Source organism: Numenius arquata, chromosome 9 (assembly GCF_964106895.1).
Source record: "Numenius arquata chromosome 9, bNumArq3.hap1.1, whole genome shotgun sequence".
In the NCBI taxonomy this organism is placed as follows: Eukaryota; Metazoa; Chordata; class Aves; order Charadriiformes; family Scolopacidae; genus Numenius; species Numenius arquata.
The window spans coordinates 44,381,198-44,400,807 of record NC_133584.1 but is presented as its reverse complement, the minus strand read 5'-3'; the positions used below and the strand labels follow the sequence as shown (position 1 = coordinate 44,400,807).

At 40.4% G+C, this 19,610-nt stretch overlaps 1 protein-coding gene across 1 annotated transcript in view; it reads right to left on the bottom strand.

Moving 5' to 3' along the window:
* Positions 1 to 8,151: 8,151 nt before the first annotated feature.
* RNF144A (ring finger protein 144A) overlaps positions 8,152 to 19,610 on the bottom strand; it is a 65,695-nt gene continuing 54,236 nt past the window's right edge. The window contains exons 4-9 of the mRNA XM_074153502.1: positions 18,551 to 18,655; positions 18,279 to 18,339; positions 17,026 to 17,233; positions 15,062 to 15,209; positions 13,656 to 13,745; positions 8,152 to 10,606 (exon numbers count right to left, since the gene is read on the bottom strand). Of these exons, the coding sequence (XP_074009603.1) occupies positions 10,475 to 10,606; positions 13,656 to 13,745; positions 15,062 to 15,209; positions 17,026 to 17,233; positions 18,279 to 18,339; positions 18,551 to 18,655 (744 nt within the window). The 3' untranslated portion in view covers positions 8,152 to 10,474. The remainder of the gene's footprint in view (positions 10,607 to 13,655; positions 13,746 to 15,061; positions 15,210 to 17,025; positions 17,234 to 18,278; positions 18,340 to 18,550; positions 18,656 to 19,610) is intronic.

Below are 19,610 nucleotides of genomic sequence, written 5' to 3'. Positions count from 1 at the left end.
AAAATTGCTGGGAAGGGTGATGGCACTAAGCACCAAATTTACCTTTCTATTTGTCATTGCATAGGTGGAGGTGTCAGAGAAAAAGGTGTTATTTCTCAGTGCCTCTCCCTTCTGCTGCTCTGGATCTCTCAGCTTTCTGTCTCCTACTGTGGGAAGCAGTGAGATGGCCCCTGTGGACATGCATCTTCCAAGGGCCATTCTTCAACAGGCAATGCTGCCGTGCCCCTAGAAACTATACCCTGATGCTGAGAAACCAGTAAATGTTGCAGGCATTACCGAAAGGCTGGAGGCATCCCACACTGAGAAGGTCCTCAATCTGCAGCCACCTGACCAATGCTGAAGGCAGGGGAAATCTGCTGAACAACATGCAGTGATACAGTGGAAGCAAAGCGCTAGCAGATCGGTAAGACACACTGTACTGCCCCAATCCTCTAATTGCACCATTTTGCAGAAGATAATTGCGAGGTCTTGAAAGGGAAAAATGGATCCAGCTGAAAAACCAGCTCCAAACACATCCCTAACAGGCTGTAAATGGCATGAACCAGAAGTTTCCCAGGGGTCCCTGGAAGTTTGGCAGGGAGATGGTGGCAGCCGGGACAGCATATTATATTTTCTTTAAAAGTTAGTTTGTGTTAGTGTTGGCAGTGTCCTGAAACATACCTCTAGGCCACAAAAAATGCAAGAAACTTACTTTTCACTTGCTTTACCCAGACATACTTGCGCAGTGGGGGGAAGAAAGACACACGAACATTGAAACATATATAAATAGAGTGAGGTAAAGGCAGAAGGACTCACAGCAACCTCCCATTGCAGCTTGCCTCCCCTGCCAAACATGTTGACTGCTAAACGGATGGTTAGAGTTATTGTTTGGACAGTTGCATTGTTTCTTCTGAACATCTGTATTGAGGAACACAGATACGACAGCAGGCGTGGGTAGGAAGGGAGAAGAGAATAATTTGGCTCAGTTACAACATCCGTCAATTATAAAATATAGAGAAGATGCAATGTTATTAGCCAATAGTTAATCTGTTTTGAACCAACTCAATTTTAGTGTTCTCTCAGAGTGATTAATCAGTGCTCTCTGAACGTGGCATTTTGAGAGACCTCTGGTTTGCACCTCTCATTTTACATTTGCAGATTGAAACATCTCTATGCTTATATCAGTTTTCTGAAAGTTCAAATACTTAGGCTTTTTCACTTTCAGAAAAGGTTTATATACTCTCAGAGAACAGGAGCAATAACATATGTTAATATCCAGAGACTAGAACAGCCCCAGCAGAGAGTGCAGGCCCATCATAACATCGTTATTTTTAGCCATGATATCATTACAATTAACTCTGTGGAGGTTTTGAAACACAGACTTTAAAAGCTTGAGATAGAAATCTTGTTAATATGGATTTATGTACAATAGTCTCAAAGAAAGCCAGTCCTCATTGCCTGCAATGGCGTTCAGAGACTGCACCCTGCTGGCTCACAGCAGCACCGCTTACTGCCTTAGAATACTCCTTCTGTGCACTTTTCTTATGCATCAAGAAAAGTCTATCCATGTTCCAGCTCAGGTATCCCTCATTCAACCTATACCCATCACAGAAGTTACAGGATACTTGATCAAAATGAGCACACTAATAATTACTGGCACACAAAAATAAGGAAAGAAATGCTGCATTACGCTGATCTGCCAAGGCAATTGTAAAATGAAATTTTGTACAATCTCAGGCATTTCTCCTGTGGATAATCCCACAAAATGACAGTGTCATTCTCAAAATATAACGAGACCTCAGGATTTTGAGGCAGCTCAAGCATTTCTGCCATCCACCAAAACCCAAAACAAAGAGAAAAAATAAAATGCGTGCTTGTTTGTAATCATTCTCAAGAATAAAACGCAGCAATGTAGATCTCAGGAATGGCTGAGCCTGCAGACTTTAATTTAGACTGGGTATGTCAGGTCTACAGAACCTGCTAAATTAGTGTGTTATGTTCACTCTCTTTTAATGACATCACTCTTTTCACTTAATAGTCCACAGTGAAATCAGCCTCTCACATTCCGTCACGCAAAACAGATCATGACAATCGAAGCAAATCACTGGCAGAGAAAACCCTGACAGAAAAATACAGTTCTCTGTCGCAGGTGCTCTCATACACAGCAAGATGAGCTCATTGCTCACCTAAAATGAAAATCCAAACTCACTAAAAAGTAATATCCGTTTTAATGAGCTCTGAGCATCCAATCCATAGCATACTAGGAGTACCACTTACTTAAGCTCACAGGCATTTTACTTTTCCAGCTACTTGAAGAAAAAAAAGGCAGTGCTTTGAAGGAGAAAGTGATTTAATTCTATTCCTAATACACTTTCTTCCACATAAAGCTACAAAAAATACCTCAGAACCTTTATCAGTCTATTTAATATAGGTAATCTTCATTGCTCCAGGATCAGATTTCTTGCTCTACAAAATTGCATAATAGAATTTCTTCTTCCTGTAAACATATATAAGCTACACTGACTGGAAGCCACATTTGACATTTAAGGACATGCTGTGCCTAAAAATAAAGTACCACACATCAGCTAGACACACATATTTACATTCAGATTTTAGAAAATGGCATTGAGTTAGGACATCTAGAATTTACTCCTAGGGGCTCTTTTCTTTGGGACCTAGGTTTAAATTTAGCGTTTATATATTGACTATAGTGATCATTTCAATTTTGGCTATTAAAAAAGAAAAAAAAAAAAAAAAGGTGCCCAGGGAACACCGGGAATAAATAACCAGTTAGCACGTACAGCTTGACATTATTCTCTCCTGTGCACACACCACAAAGGAACTGGACTATTCAGTCTTGCAAGTGCATTTCCTTTGCTTGCATGTGTGAGTCGGTTTGCGTGATTTACAGCACCTAAACATTTTGTACATGTGCCACATACATGTTAAGTTATAGTCATCACACACACACATATATTCATCCTGAAACACCCTATGGGAGCAGAGTAACCTGGTTCTAATTTGCATCAACAAGTTCTGCCCTGGTATCTGAAAGCAGTACTCCTGGTAAGGCACAAGTTTCTATGACTGTTTCACTCAGTTTTAGCCACGTGAAAGTCACGTGCCTGGACAGAGAGCTGCCTTGACTTCTTCTGTCATCAAAGCCGGTAGGGAAAAAACCACACTCAAGAAGCATCTTGAGAGGCTAAAAAAGCTAAGTTGTCCAGACAACTGTCATAGTACACACCATAGGATGGGAAGGGAAATGTCCCAAAGACCCAAGAGATGAGTCTTTGCACTGACTACCATCAGTTAAGGCCAGACACCTGAATGTTAAGACAAACCTCATACTTAGAGTGGTGTCAGATTCAAGGCTGAATCTTGGTTCCCAGAGTGCGGAGTTCACATAGCAAAGGCTTCCTTGTACAAAAGAGCCTTTATTCTCTTCTTATTTTCAAAATCAACTAAGTTCCATCAGTTTCTATATATCCTGCATAAAATAAGACTCTTGATATAGCTGCACTGCTGACGGCCAAGTACCCACAGCACAAAATGTCCCATGAGAAACACCCTAGACTATCTCCAATCCAAAAAAAAAACCCAAAAGCTTTGTGGTTGCACTGCACTTGCAGGTTGGCAGTGGCAATCTCTAGCACTGCCCCCATCCGTGTGCACATACATAATTCAATTTCTACAGTTACATCTCTATGTCACGGGCAGAGTGATTAACTTCACTCTTAAGAGAGAAGTACTGAAATATTTATTAAGGTGAAACAGTGATTTAACAAAATTGGTAGTAAATGCAACAGTGTTTTACGAGATTTGATGGCAAGGTACACTTGGTTATTTACTGCACAGAGGACAGGGTCAGACAAGCTGTCAGGGAGACCCTCCCGTTGAGTCACGAGGTTCAGAAAGGACCCCCTTGCTTTCTAAACTCCTTCTCAGAGAGGAGTTTAGGTGCGGCTGGATCCAATCCTAGTCCCAGACTTGGTCAACGGTTTATGTCTAAAAGATTATATATGCACAGTCAATCCTTTATATCACTTAGCTAAGATTTCAAAGTTTAGCATGCTATTAGTCACTTACCGAGAATCTGTTGCGGCAAGGAATGTCTAAACCTCGAGGAGTAACCTTGAGAGGCATCCCTACTCACAAGGGGAGATCCTGACGTCCAGCCCGCTGCCGTACAGGAGAGCTCAAAGGTCTCTTGGGCTGTCCACTATTTATAGAGTAAGATAATTGACCTATAGTCATATTTCATGGGAACAAGATATCTAGGACTCCACTCCAAACAGTGTTAGGACTGTGTTGTCAGCCATCCCCCGAAGTCCAGGTGCAACTTATCACAACCTCCACTGATGGCCACGGCCCGAGCAGGAGCCAGGGGAGGGCAGGGGGGTAAGAGTGAGACGAACAGGGAGACCGCACTGCCACACTCTATTAGTACTATTAGAACTAGCAGAATGCCAGAACTAGTACTGTGATTTTGTGCTGGGGGATTCAACTGTCTCAATCATTCAGTTCTTACAGGACGGTTACTGGTATGAACTTTTTGACCTGAACTCTCCCATCCAATGCCCAGGTGCAGCTCAGGAATTATTCTGGGATAGGGGCCCCTCCTAAGAGAACTTACTGCTATGGATGTGGGTCACCTCTGGTAACTGAATGATCCTGGATGCTCTCTATTTACTAGAGCACACAGGGGCTAGAAATTTGCCATTTAAGAATTCAACTTAACCACTCTTAACAACTTCAGACAGCTGAGACCCTGAAGTCTGTTACTCCGCTTAAGAGTTTCTGCAGTGCTTGATTCTCTGATTGCAGACCTGTTGTGCAGAAACCCAGCCACACAGCTGAAGAAAATCCTTCTACAGCAAGGTAAGCTGAACCTGGCAGAGAGGCTGAGGAAATGCCCAGGAGCTAAACGTTACTAAACGACCAGATAATTGCAACTGACTGAGAAATAATCCTCCTCTCTAAAAGAAAACTGCAAAGCAAAACATACCTTAATTGGAAGGAACAGACTGTGGGAGCAGAGGAAGAAAGCAGAAAGCTTGCTTTGTTAATAATACCTGCTCCCAGAATAGGTCAAAACCCCTTGTGGCATTTATAGACTATTTTCTGCCCAATTAATTGAACAAAATACCTAAACCAATCTTTCCCTTACAGAGAAAAATCATTACGCTCCATGAAAATGAAAGAAAGGAATGACTGAGTAGCAGGTATTATGTGGCCTTGATTTTTCTTAAATTGTCAGGTGTAAAGCACATATATGCATATCAGTTATGTATATAGTTATGCACACGATCTTTTGGAATCAATTGCATCTGTACTTTTTTTATGGGTATAGATGACAAAGTGTATCCTATAAAGTGAGAAAGAAACTATGGGGACCAAAGGAAAGCCTGCCTCCTAAACTGCAGTTCAGGCAAAATGCAAAGTGCCCGTTGACGGAATCAAGAACACGAGACTCAATTCCCACTGTCAAAGAGAGGTAAGTGCGCTTGGTTGTTCAGGAGACTGGACTTTGCCTTTAAAAGTTTCACCTCCACAACACCAAACTGAGGGGAACACAAGCCACCTCCACTAGAGCTAAACCTGTGGTGCAAGAATATCCACACATCTTGGAGAGATCCTTGGAGCAGCACATTCACCCAGCCAGAGAGGACAACGGTGGACTGAACGGGAGCCGGACCAGAGACTCAGCTGTGAGTCAAACTACCTCTGGAGATAACCAGATTCACTCTTTTGGCTGAGCTGGGAGAGGATGAGTCAGAAACCACAGTTACGGCCAGGAATGAGGCGGGATGTCTTCCAGGCTACGGGCTGTGCCTGCCCTGAGGCAGATAAGCACAGGGAGTCCTACCATAACAAAAGCACTTCTCTTCAGTGAATGTATAGCACCGGAAAGTAAGTAAGAAGAATCACAGGAGACACATTCATTTAAAATATCTATTGAAATTACAAATTAAACTCTTCAATATGATTCAAAGTACAAAACACAACATTAAAAGGCATTCAACAGCTCTTTTATACATCACAGTGTTAGTGGCACAAAATGTACTTACATTTCAAATACATCAACAGAACTATTTTTACACTGGTCAAATACATTATTTATACATACGCATGACTCTTTCATGCTTATCCCTATACAAGTTTAAAATACATCCATGATAAATTGATCAAGGAAGGTTCAGTTATGCACCACGTACCTGTACCTAATGTTCCTGGAATTCTTATAAGAGAGATATACAAATCAAAGCAATAATGAAGACCACAGGGCTCTAAACACAAACAGCATGCCTTACTTAGTATAAGTGCATTAGCAATTAAGCACTGATGCAGACTTTTTTGATGTCTTTAATATCATCATCAACAACCACATTCTACCTGTTTTCCTCAGGATTTTAGATTATGTACGTGAAATGTACAAACTTTGGTTTTAAAAAAGCAAACCCGCACAAAGCTTTATGCATGCTGCACCTCATTGGGATGAGAAAGGCCTGTATTACATACATTTATTTCTATACAGTAAAAGAACTCCAGATGAAATGCACAAAATGTCATTTTTATTTTCCTGCCCATAACAATTTTAAATCAAAAGCACTTCATCTTTTTCTGATCTATGAATATTTTACCTTGTCAGCTCCATAAACGAGAGCTTTTCACTAATTTTGACTGTGTTTCCTGCATGTCAGGAGATCAGCCGTAAGCTGAGAGTTGATCCAGTCAGCTCTTATTTGGGATTTTGCCTAATTCATAAACTGGAGTATTTGAGGAAGGATCACGCTGCTTGGTATGTGGTATCATGTGCTTGGTATCCCAAAGTCTTGGCATGAAGTCAGTAGTAGGAGGTTTTCAGGATGAATGCCAACATGAATAAAATTGAAATATTAACATAAAACTACAGTAAGCATTTATATATAATCTTTCATCACAGAATCTTGAAGAGCCTCACAACCAGTGAATTTGCCCTCACAGCCCTCCTGTGAGGTAGGTAAACATTGGTTCATCCATTCAAAAGATGGTAAAATTGAGATAAAAAGAGATAAGTGACTTGTCCAATGTTACACAGGCAAACCCCAATGCTACTGCCACTGAAGTTGGGGCAGGCTCTGCTACTGGTCTCTCTCAGGACTGACTTCAGCCCAACTAATGAATGGCAAAGCCTCTGGAGTCTGGACTCCACACTCAGTCAGTGTTGCTAGACAGGACGCTACTTCACCCCAAGAGAACATGCAAATGATGTACTGTTACAAACTCCATTAAAACCAGCATTTAAGACAATGCAACAAACCCTAAACAATAGCATAACCGTAAAAACACAACAGAACTCATGCAATGAATCTTATTTTTCAGGGGAAAATGTATAAAGACAAAGCTGTTGTAACAGAATTTCGTCTGAAAAGCAGCAGAGACATTCACTTTTCCATGGCAGGGGGTTTAAATGTCAGAGTTTAAAATAATGTATTTACAATTCAATTTCAGGGTACTAAATGTCACACTATCAACATAAGCTGTAACATAAAAATGCCCCAAACTCAATACATCACTGCCAGAAGTTGCTACTTTGGAAACAAATCAGCATTAAAAAAAAAAAAAAAAATCACATTTAGCAAACCCGAAAGGATTAGGTATTTGGTAAATACATGTAGGCATATAGTCTATCCCAACAGCCAGCATGTGAAACAAGAGATATGTCATAGAAATTTTCAGTAGCAATTCAAGTATGTTCAGATCAGAGACATAGTGACAGAAGTACACAGTTTTCTGATTACCTGTGAGCATCAGTTATAAACTATCATTTAAAAACATCTGTATTTGTAATGGACTTCTTTTTCTTTGCTTTCTAAATCTGGAAATGCATTCATTTTTAAGCTGATTATTAACTGGCCACACACTACTGTGGAAAACTCGAGTTTTACTATATCACCACATAAAGGCTGTCTCTAAGAAAGGCACAGAGAAAATAAACCTCACACCAGGACACTCCGGTACCGTTACCAGCCCACTGCGCCTCTGCTGTTTCCTGTCATCCCAGTAGTACAACTGGTCACTAGAGCCACTGCCACATACAGCAAAATCCCTTAGTGATCCCAATTAGAAAATTAAAAACCCTTGAAATCTTTACGGCCTGTTGTCCTGTTGGTTTTTTTTTTTTTTTTTCCTCCAGTTAAATAGAATTACAAGGCTAAAGACGAAAGGCCATAGTTCAAGCTTACCTGCAGGAAGCTGCCCTCTGCAGAAGGATGTCCAAGACTTCTGTTACCTATGACTCAGGACAACCCAGGGGCTTGGCTTAGGGTTCCTCTGGGGAGATGGACTGAGCTGCTGCAAAGGGCTGGAGTGAGGCAACCGCTCCACTGCCCGCTGAGCTCAGCGCTGCTTCACGCACCCCGTGGGGGCTGGCAAACACACATCAAACGCACTATCCAGACTTCAGGCATTTTTGAACAACTAAGCAATTTTTAATAACAAAGATAACTAAAGTACTAAAAATACTGTGATAACAAAACCAGGTATTACAAGTAAAGATCTGAACTGTGCATTGCCATAAATAATCTGAAGATATCACAAGCAGTTCAGGCTTGCTGGAAACCAGCTATCCTTTTTATCCACGTTATAATGGCTGAACTCATTAAAATCAAGCCAAATAAGTGAATTGCAGATAACCTCTAGCTCCCAGAGCTACAATCTGTGGTTAGATACAGTTTGAATTTGGATACCATTAAACCTGGAAGAAGGGGAGAAGAAGAAACTCAAGAGTAGTTTTATAAAAAGACAGTGGGCTTTTTCAAAATTGTACCCTACGGTCTTTTTATTTAACAGACAGACAGTATAAAATGAAAGATAATAAAGAAAGGAGTCATTTCCTTACGCTTGAGCTATGAAAACATATTCCCAGCCTGTGACAGCAGCCAGAAGCAGTTGCATTTAAGGGTCTTAATACATTTTCAGTGCAAAATTATCCTGGCTTCAATGTATTCATCCGAGTACATTGGTAATGCACAGAAATAAATGATGATGAAAAACCTGCAGTTAAACTTCCGTACACAAGCTGACATACACACTTGTTTCAGATGCTTCATATTTCATGGCAAGAAGTTATTAGTCAAATTCTTGTAGGCTTTAAAATCAGAGCAAAATTGTTTTCAACAAAATATTTCTAAAGAGAAACTTAACAGTATGTTGACGAGCACGCTTTACTAACCTGGAAACACAGCACTGTGAATTCCGCAAAACTATCAAATCAAGTCAAGTGATTATGTTTCAAACGAAAACTTGTTTCATCACAGCATTGTTATTAACAGCATACACCATACATCACACGATATTAACTCTGAAAATGGGCTAAGTAGCTTAAGTGTAAAGTACAACTTCCACAAATATCCCAGGCATTTTTATTATTAACTACAGGGATAACCCTGATGTATTTTTATACTTAAAAAGGAAAAATTCGTTGATAACACAAGTCTGCTAAATAGTAAAGTTAGTCCTGTATTTTTTAATAATTGCCCTAAAGACAGAAGCAAGCTATCTTAAACTTCCAAAATATTTCAATAGCACAGCTATTTACACATTTGGTTTAAATAGGATTATATATATCTATCTCTATATAAAAAAGATTAAGATACCTGGATTAGAAGTTACGTAGCCCTGTAAGTGTAGCAGAACCCTAAACAACAGCAAAAAAATAACAATTCAGGAAAACACTAGTGGTCCAGCGGTAATCAATACCATTAATGCATTTTTAAAAGAACCTTGATTAGATAGCAGGTTTGTGTCACCACTCAACCTTACAGCTTCACCAATTCATTTTTAAAATGTAGCTTTCAATCAAACAAATTTCTTATAAGACTTCAAAAAATTCCTGGAAGGCAACAGGACTAACTTTGTCCTTGCACCCTCCTCAAATTTCAAGAAAGGCATAGGATGGCCTATATGCACCTTATTGATTTTGTTATACTTGGAAAAACAAGTACTAAAAAAGACATTGTGATGGCCTTAACAAAAACAGATATGTAACAAACATGGTAAAGTCATGTTGACTATCTGATTTAAATGATAGAAAACTTAAATATATACAGGAATAAGACACCAAATTTTGAAGCGAACGGATATGCAGAAAGTTTAGATTTGTATGCATTTTTAGCTTCTTTTGCTGATGTCATTCAGCACAGTTCCAAGTCCACCAGCAGGGCATCAGAAACTTTTTGCATTATTTTTAGCAGTATCACCTCTTCATCTCAGATAGCTACCTGGGTCCATGGTCTCCCTTTAGCACCAAACTTGCTTTCCATTACCCTCCTTGTCTATTATCAATTGATCTATGCAACAGTAGTAACAACAGTTCCTGGAACCAAGACTGTGTGTCAATGAAAAGCAGAACGGGGCAAGTAAGGCTACAGCAATGTAAGTGCAAGAAGGAAACATCAACAGCAACAAAAAATCAAAACACAAGTTTTGATGAGTCCAATCTTCTCTCAGTCTAGGTAGGTAGAGGGTCATCATCTCCTTTATTACATTTGCACTTGCAGCACAGAACAAATGGTGTAGCCAGTAGAAGGAACGGGGAGGCCACCAAAAGCAGAAGACCAAATCCTGCAAAAATTCCTACCACCTGCAAAAGAAGGGAATAGCACTGCATTAGGGATAACAATTGTCTAGATTCTGCTGACATCAGTGCATCATCAGGGTCCTTCAAAAGGATGTCAGCAAATGCCACTGACCTTACCAGAGCTAAGAATTCCCCCCAGGTGTAGACTACAGTCAGCTCCTGTGATCAGTAAACGTGAGTGAAATCAGAGTGAACGCTCATGTTTCATTGCTCCAGCCAGAACCATGCCATGCAACTCAGTTCCATCACACAAACTGATGCAGATGGTTATTTGCCTTTTTGAGTTTTGCTATCTCTCAAATAACTAATTAAATAACTGGCTAGATACTTTTTTATTCATCAAACCTAAATATTAAGTATCAGGATAAAGACTACAAGAGAGTTAGAGGCTCCCACTTTCAGGTGCTCCCCTTTTTGCTGCAGAAATCTCCAAAAAGAATCTGTCAAGGTTCTGGTGTTGTTCATGGAGAATCTGGGAAGACTCCCACAAACTTCCCACCAGCAGGAACACAAGCTTGGGAATCTCAGCCACAGATTGCAAACATTATGGATGATAGGAAGACTTAGCATATGCCAAATGCCTTTTGCGGTCAGACCTGAGCTCATCCTGCTGCCTCAGGGGATGTGACCTAGCTCTATCTAAAAGCATTTTTTTTGCATTTACATTTATTGATCATCCTCTTCCCAGCAAGGGCAGAGGACCACAGACCTACCCATTCTGTCAGTGTGACAAAATCTATTAGTTTCTGCAGTTTAAATTTGAGAAATTATTAAAACAACATTCAAGTTGAGGTTCATCGCCTGAGGAAGTTTCCCATTTGCCATAGGCAACTGTGAGAGTAATGCTGCAATAATATGCCCACAAATTATTTGAGAAAATAATTTAGATTTATTCACATGAGAGTGCCTGTGAATAATTTTGAATAATGAAGGCAGGAGTGGAATGCTAATCTGCTAGCAAAACCTCACAACAGAAGGCAAAATGAAATTAAGAGTGCAGTACTCATTAAAGAATTCTTCCAGCCAGGGCTAGACATGCCGCTTCAATTAACTGCCAAATATTTAATTAGCCATGGTATAGATGGGATGACTTATTAGTACTTTTGTCGGCCACGGACAATTTCTCCTTCTGCTTGCTACGTAATTCTTCCCGCAACGCCCCTATCCCGGCTCTGGGGCCGGGGCGGCGGGAGATGGCGCTGTGGGACAGCGCTGCGGAGCCCCCCGCCACCCCGAACCCCTGCGGTCCCGGCTTCGCGCTGTCCAGGGGTAAGGAGCTCCAACCTCCTCGCCCCAACACTATTATTTCTTGCCAAGGGCAATTTCTTTTTCAGCTTGAGAGGTGGGCACGTCTCATTACGCATTCCTTTCTTTGGAGGTGCTGACAAGCTGATGCAACTTCCATTTACTGATCTTTGCTTTTATTTACTACAGACATAAACCACAGGTAAATTCTAACCTCTTTAAAAACCGTAAACTGCAACTATTGCCGTACTGCTCTTTGGAGACAGCATGCCCTTGCCTAGCTTTCTGCAGCCCAGTCTAAGAGGGCACTGGTGAGGCAGAACCAAGCTGGAAGTTAGCAATTCTGTCAACCAGACTGACTATCGGTAATTTTTATGAGATACCTACTTACATCTTCCTTTCAGCCTCAATATGCCATCAAAGAATTAATTTTCATTTTGTTTGTTGTGGGGTTTTTTTTGTTTATTTGGGTTTTTGGGGGGGTTTTGTTTATTTTTTTAAACAAAACTGCCAGCTGAATATTACTTACTCGTTTTCTACTTGGTTCTATAGCTTCTGAAGAAGTTACTGCCCTACTCAGCATCAAGTCACTCCCTCTGGCCAAGACAAATATTTTTTTTTTTTAAAATCCACAAACAAGAAACCAAAGGCTTACCTCAATTTGCCTTGGATAAATACTCAAAGAAACTTAACATAAGGAAATGACTGCAATGTTGATTTGGCTTTAGTGGGTTTAGCAGTATTATATCCTGATTGGTAGACAACCATCACTTTCTCAATAGTGACCAGAACATCAAACATCCTGTCTATCAAACATATTTGCACTAACTACTGTGGCTAAGAACAGATCCCAAATATCAGATTAATCACCTCATATTACAGGTATATCAAGAAAGCTTATATACCCACACACTTTCTAAAATACCATTGGCTAAGCGAAGCAAAACCAAGTTCGTAGCTCAGGCACCCGGGGGTGTATGTGGAGGGAGAGAAGTATGATCCTCCTCCTTTTATTTCAGTTTAGAGCTGGGGTTTATTCTCTAGACTTGGGATTTATGCTGAAATGGAAAGAAATCTGTACTTCAAGAAAAGCACTTCATATCAAGCTAAGGTAGATATTTACCGGCATGCAGTTAATTTAGGAAGAGATGACTCAGATACCCCGATGTCCCTGTATCTCTGAAGTGACTGTAAAGGCAGTAGACTGGACTAAGTCACACACTGGCATTTATACCATATGCATTGAAGTAGTGCAGAGAACTCGTCCATTACCAGCATTCATGCTGGGTCCAGCAAGACTGGATCTAGACTACAAGAGGTATCCCCACACACTCTGTTAATTGTCAATTTGAAATTGTGTTTGAAACTACTGATAAGCTCACTGGGTTACCTTCTATCCAGCCTACATCAATGAGTCAACTGGAGTCCATAGCAAGATACTGAGTGTACTCAGGCTAATCTCTGAATTCGGAGCTAAAGATCCTTTGCCGGGTGAACTCGCCTGCAAATAATACGGATGGTGGCAACCTGGTTTGTCCTCCAGGTTTACTGAGAACATATCTGGATTGGCACTTAACTGGCTCTGCAAATGTACCCCTTCTAGTTGTCCGTGGCTTTCTGCCAAGGAGTGTCCTCTCTGGGAAAGCTAACTGTTCCTCTCCAAGCTACTGCCCTCTTTAAATATGCTAGGAAAATCAGTTACCATTTGGCATAGAATTTTATCCTAAGGTGTTAAAATGAGTAAGGCAAAGGAAGACACTGTGACAGTAGTAGACTTGTACAGAGTTTTTAAAGATCTGAGCATTACCTGTGTTCTGTGCCAGATAACAGATGCCCTGGAGTGTCCCAGCTTGTTTCGACAAGGTCCTTTGTCGTAATGTATTAGGAGAAAATCATCCTACAAAATATTAAATGAAAAGGCAGGAAATAAACAGAAGTACAAACTGTTCTTCAAGTTATAAAATACTATTTCCTGAGAACTTCTAACCAGGAATTGTACAGGAAGAGTAAAGCTTAGTAAAGTGGATATGGCTAGGTCCAACCTTTCCAAAGTGCTTTGTTTACAGTTAAGCATCTTCACAAATAGGTTTGTTTAGCAAGTGTTACATATCTATAATGAATCCTTCTCCCAAAGGCTCTCAAGCTGCATATTTAAATGCTAGTATGAAGTTTAGCAGTAGGATCCACAAAGAAAAGCTGACCATTGCATCTCTTTTACACACATATAGGAAGAACAAAGGAAAATGAGTACTTGTACTACAGAATTCCCAAAGCTGGTTTCTTTAACTAGCTGAAGAATAAAAGTACAATACAGATTTTTGAGAAATGATGTCCCTACCTGTCCTGCCATCCTTTTGCAAACCAGCCAAGATATCAGGCCTAGTACCAAGGGAACAACACTGCTTTTTAACTAAGCATGTAAGAAGCCTGTGACTTAAGGACTGGTAAAGCATTCAAATGGGACAAACACAGGATCTGAACAGTCAGAGTAACTTTGGGAACCTGAAACATTTCCTTTGCTATTGTCAACAATGCTATAAAATAAAACAGATGACATGGAAACAGACATTGTATATTGTATATATGCTGATCCTTGCGCACGATAACAGGCTGATTTAAAAAAAACACCATAAACATATGACAGCAGGATCTTATGTACTGACAAATCCCTGGTGTTAGGAGAACATTGTATTCTTTTTCATATGTCAGATCTATTTCTTGTCCCACAGAATACAATGAATGGTAAACAAATCTGCTGCTAGTCTCCTGCATGGTGACGCACCAAATCTAGAGTTTGTTAAACTTCCACAGACTAAGAACATTGCTTTACTCATCCTGTAACTCCTTCAAGAAGGGGAACATTGAAAAGTCAGTACCAAATGACGTTATTAAAAAAAAAGAAAACAAAAACCAGCAACGCCCCTCCACCATGCTAGTTGTAAAGACTGTAAATAGAGTATTTTGAAATAGAATAGATTTTTAAATAATTATTTACTGACACAATTAGGCAAACTGCTAAGATCACACAGGTCAGACAAGTAAAACAGAGTATACAAATCCTATCAAATTACCAGCGTCAGCTCTGGTGGGTTGCGGTCCACTAAGCTGAGCAGAAGCTAGTGAGCTACTATTAAACTGATTAATGAGACAGCTGGATGGCAAACCAATGAACTTCTAAGCCTCTGAGAACCAGAGTGCATGGCATGTACTCACATCAAGAGATTCCAGACAGTACCAGCAAAAGGCATGTTTGCAGTTCTTACACATCATTTGGGCACAGCCTTCATCTCGTTCAATGTAAACTTTACACTTTGGACAGCGTTTGATTGGAGCATCATCTTCTTCCACTTTAAAAACTGAACTGTGGGAGAGAGTGAGAAATTAGTAAGATGTGTGGCCATGTCAGTTTAGAGAAGAACGTCTAAGAACTGTGCTAAGAAGGTAAGCCTACATTTTCCTTTAAAAACAAAAAAAAGAGAAATTACTAGAGATCCAGGTATTCTAGTTTTCAAATGTATCTCTAGAAAAATTGTCTAATGACCACAGTGCCTACGTCAGGATATTTTCTTTACCACATATTTTACCAAATATTTTTAATGTCTAGTAATACTAATAGATATTATACAGTTTTCTCCTGGAATGTATCAGATGAGCAGCATGTAGTTCACACCTAAAGGCTTTGTACATCTAGATAATTTTCCTCTTTCCTCCCTTCTTCTTTCTCAGAGTAGAAAAGGAAGCAATCCTTTGATGGCACAAGTCCAGACCACATTCCTTTGGGCTGGGGCACCAGTGAGAGACTGCTTGTCTCTGCCCTCCTTGAGGATTCTCCTCTACGAATTTCCTTCCAAATTAGGAACCATGAGGTTTTTGGGGCATGTCGTTCTTTTAGAGTTATCTCTTCATTTCTCACACTGTCCTAATGAGTCCTGGTTCATGAGTTAGGGTCAGCACCACCTCTTCTTGTCTTGCACCACTGGGCAAAACCATAGGATGTCCCCTCATATAGCGGGCACAACACAGAAGAACGTGGAAACATTAGAAGGACATTTATTTCCCTTGAGTATCTTTCTACCATATGCAGGCTTTATGCACAGCAACAACTACTATGTACCTTAACGAATGACACTTCCTGCAGTCGCTGCCAGTGGGAGATACAAGAATGACTGATGGGGAACCAACAGTTTATTGGAAAACAGGACTGACCCTTGACTGATCAATTGATTGATTTGCCCACCAGCAAATACACTTGTTAGTCACACTAGGGGCAACCGTATTACAGAAAAATGCTTTAAATCCATAAACTCTATGTGAAACTCCAAATGCATAGGAGCACAAACTGCTACTGGCACATTATGCTCCAAAATAATGAAAAAAACAAACCTCAACGGAGTAAAAAATGAAGCATGAAATAAAAACTAAAAGCAACCAAAACACTAAGGAAAATAAATAAAGGTTTTTATCTTGCCATGAAGTTTAGTGAGCTTCAGTTCTGGTCAAGGACACACAAAAAGCATGTGCAAAGGTTACTATATTTGACCAGCAACTCACGACAGCATCCTAGCTAGTCATCTGTTACAGCAAAGCTTGAAAGAAGACAAGTTATGAATAGCTAAGTTCAAGGCTGGCCAGGGCTTTAATGATACCTTGAACTGCTATACAATCTTTGAAAAAGCCCAAACATTAAGTAGAACTCATGCACAATGGCCTTTCTTATTCACTGGCTGCAGTAAGCCACTGGAAACAGCTTGAAGCAAAACTTAACATCATAGGCCAAATGTGCAGCAGTTGAGATGACTGACAGGATATCCTAAAAATCACCATCTGCCATGATGTTACCAACCCTCACACCATCCAGAATAGCTGCAGCAATGAGATCTTCTCTGAAGGGAAGCTCATGAGCTGCCTGGATATCATATTTTTCCCACTGGGGCAAAAGGGTGGCTGATAGAGGCTCAAGCAGTTCCTTTGTGTTTTGCTGGGAATGGTGGCAAGGAGTGAGGCTGCCAAGAGCTATCCAGATTTGTAATACAGCATTAAAGGAACAGGAATGACTAAGTGAAGGAAATAGCTTTAACACAAAATACCAGGAAAACGCCTCTTTACTATTCATACTCTGGATTGTTCAAAGATTGAGTTTTTTGTTTTTAAATACTTGATCTTTTGCAATACTGTACCTTGTTTCTCCTGGAAGAAAAGAGATTGGCATGTTCTCTTGACAGCCTTGACCTGGATGCCAATTAGATTTGCAAGCAGAGCAGAACTCAATGTCGCAGGCTTTGCACTGGACCAGCTGGGGGTCCTGTGGGCTTGGCTGCTGGAGCTGGCAAACTGCCTGGCAAGTAGAGGATGGACACCAAGTCCGACACGGATCCAAAAGCACTTCTGTAAAGGGGCATAAAAGAACAAAATTCAAAGGCGGTTACAAGAGCAGCCTTCCATAACAATGTATTCCAGCTGAGGTTGACTGGCAGGGCATTTGAAGACATCCATTTTCAAAAGAAGCCTTTTAATTTATGCTACCCACTCAGACATAAATCTGGTCTGCTTTGCAAATAGGCGCCAAACTAAAGTGAGTTTCCCAAGTTTGAATTAATTGCCCACTTTCATTCACCAAACTAAACTTATTCTGAGAACATGTTAGCTTTTTCTTCAGTTGTACTTAAGTTAAATAGAGCATATACTATGGAGGTATAACCCATCAGAAAGTGTTTTTACAGTGCCTTGCCCAGCCCGACTCTATTTCAAGTTGGTCCCTGCCCTAATGTAACCACATGATTAACAATAGCGTAAGACTGTTATCCAGTTTCATCCCTTTCTTGGAGACTGCTGGTAAGTCATTTCATGGTTCAAAGCCCACTGAAGTCAACAAAAACCTGCTGATGACTTCAGTGGTTTCTAGGCTGGGTCCTGCCCTCAGCAAAAACTTACTGTAAGTTCCCTATGGCCACATAGTTCCACATACCCATAGGCACCCACTCAGCTTATATCCTCATAAAAATGAACAAGGCTCATGTTATCATTACACACAGAACCACCCAGTAATTCCGCCATCACAGATGCCATCACAGGAGATACTGGTGGCTTCATAAAAGGGGTCAGTCTACCTCCTCAGTCCCTAGAGTACTGGTAGTCCAATCAAAGAGCAAAGCTCAAAATAGAAGTCACTCCATCCCCTAGTTATAGAGCAATATAATACATAGCAATTTTCTTTCCTTAGTTTATTCCCAGAATGTTGCAATTCTGGGAATCATGCAGGCAAGAACAGAAAAATGGTTTTCATTTTTTTGGGATTTTTTTTGTGATGACCAAACAATTAATGCACAATGCTACTGCATGAACATGTGCAGAGCCAGATTCTCATTTATGGGATCGCTCTGGAGTGACACTGTTCCCACAGCCTTGTAATAGGTGGCGCGACATGAGTTACCTCTTTCAAATTGTAGCTTCTTATACCTTTGCATGATTTCTGACGCAACCATGCACTCAATCTGTTGAAGGAAGGAAAAGACAAATTTCCAATTAGGAACAGCAATAATCTAAGGCATTTTCAACAAATGGAGACAAAATATTTGACCTTTACAGAATTATTAAAAATGTGTGTTGGCAACAGTGGCAGCTGAAACATACAGAGCAAGACCTATTTAAACTTCCCTTCCTAGAAAGAAAAGGGAAAAAAACCTATTTGCAGTAAAAGTGTACCTCATTTTCTTGCAGATGGCCTCGCTTTGGGCAGGCAGCATCAGGGCAGCTGATTGCTGTTTCTAGACCTTCTTTGATCAAAAGTTCCACATACTGTTTTAGGCACTGAAAGAGAGCCAAAGACTGAATTAACTATCCCACCAAGAATAAATCACTTAGTATTTTAACAGCTTTCCTCTGAAAATCTGAAGAACTCAAACTTCATTGAAAAAACAGATACTACTGTGTCCCTTTTACAACCATGGACCATGCTCAAAGCTTTTGCCGTGGTTATACCTTTAAATAGAAAACAGCAAGTTAGTTTCCCCATTAAATAACTCTTCCTTAATTTAAAATATGCAGCAAATTAAAAAATAACAACAGGGAAAAGGACAAATCAAACAGGGAGCTGGGGGGGAGGAAGGGGGAATAATAAAAAACCACCAAGATAAAATTAGATTAACCACACTCTAAAAATCTTTATGTGACTGGAAACCACAACACAGCTTAGTAAGCAGTAACTACCCGTAGACAGGCATCTGTCAAACACACCAGAAAGCAAAAGGGAGTGGTGTATCTTGCCTTCTATTTCTAGAAAATAACTATCTGAACCTCATGTTAAAGATACATCTTTTCCATAGGAAGGAAAAATGTGAGAATTAGGACTCCCAGAAGAACTGCAGTTTCCATGGGGACCGAATAATAAATATTGGTAATACTAATACTTTTCTTCCCTAGCAACCACAGCATTTTACCCAACTCATAACTGAAAACGTAGCATCTAACACAGTAGTGCACAGCACGACCGTCAACAAAACAGAAAGCTGGATATTTTAGACTAAGGGCAAATAAAGAACAAACCTTGTTATCTCTGAAGAGGAACCACCCTCCTCCACCTCCACACTTTCCACTAGCTGTCGCATAGTGTCTGCTGGGGAGGTGAGGGGAGTGATGGAGAGAGACATATCCTTCTCCCTGCAGATGCTGTGCAACTTCTGCCACTCAGACGCTACACAGAAAGAGCAAACGAGGGTCTGCTTCCCAGTGGATGGGTCACCCTTGGTGTTCTCACCCTGCTTCT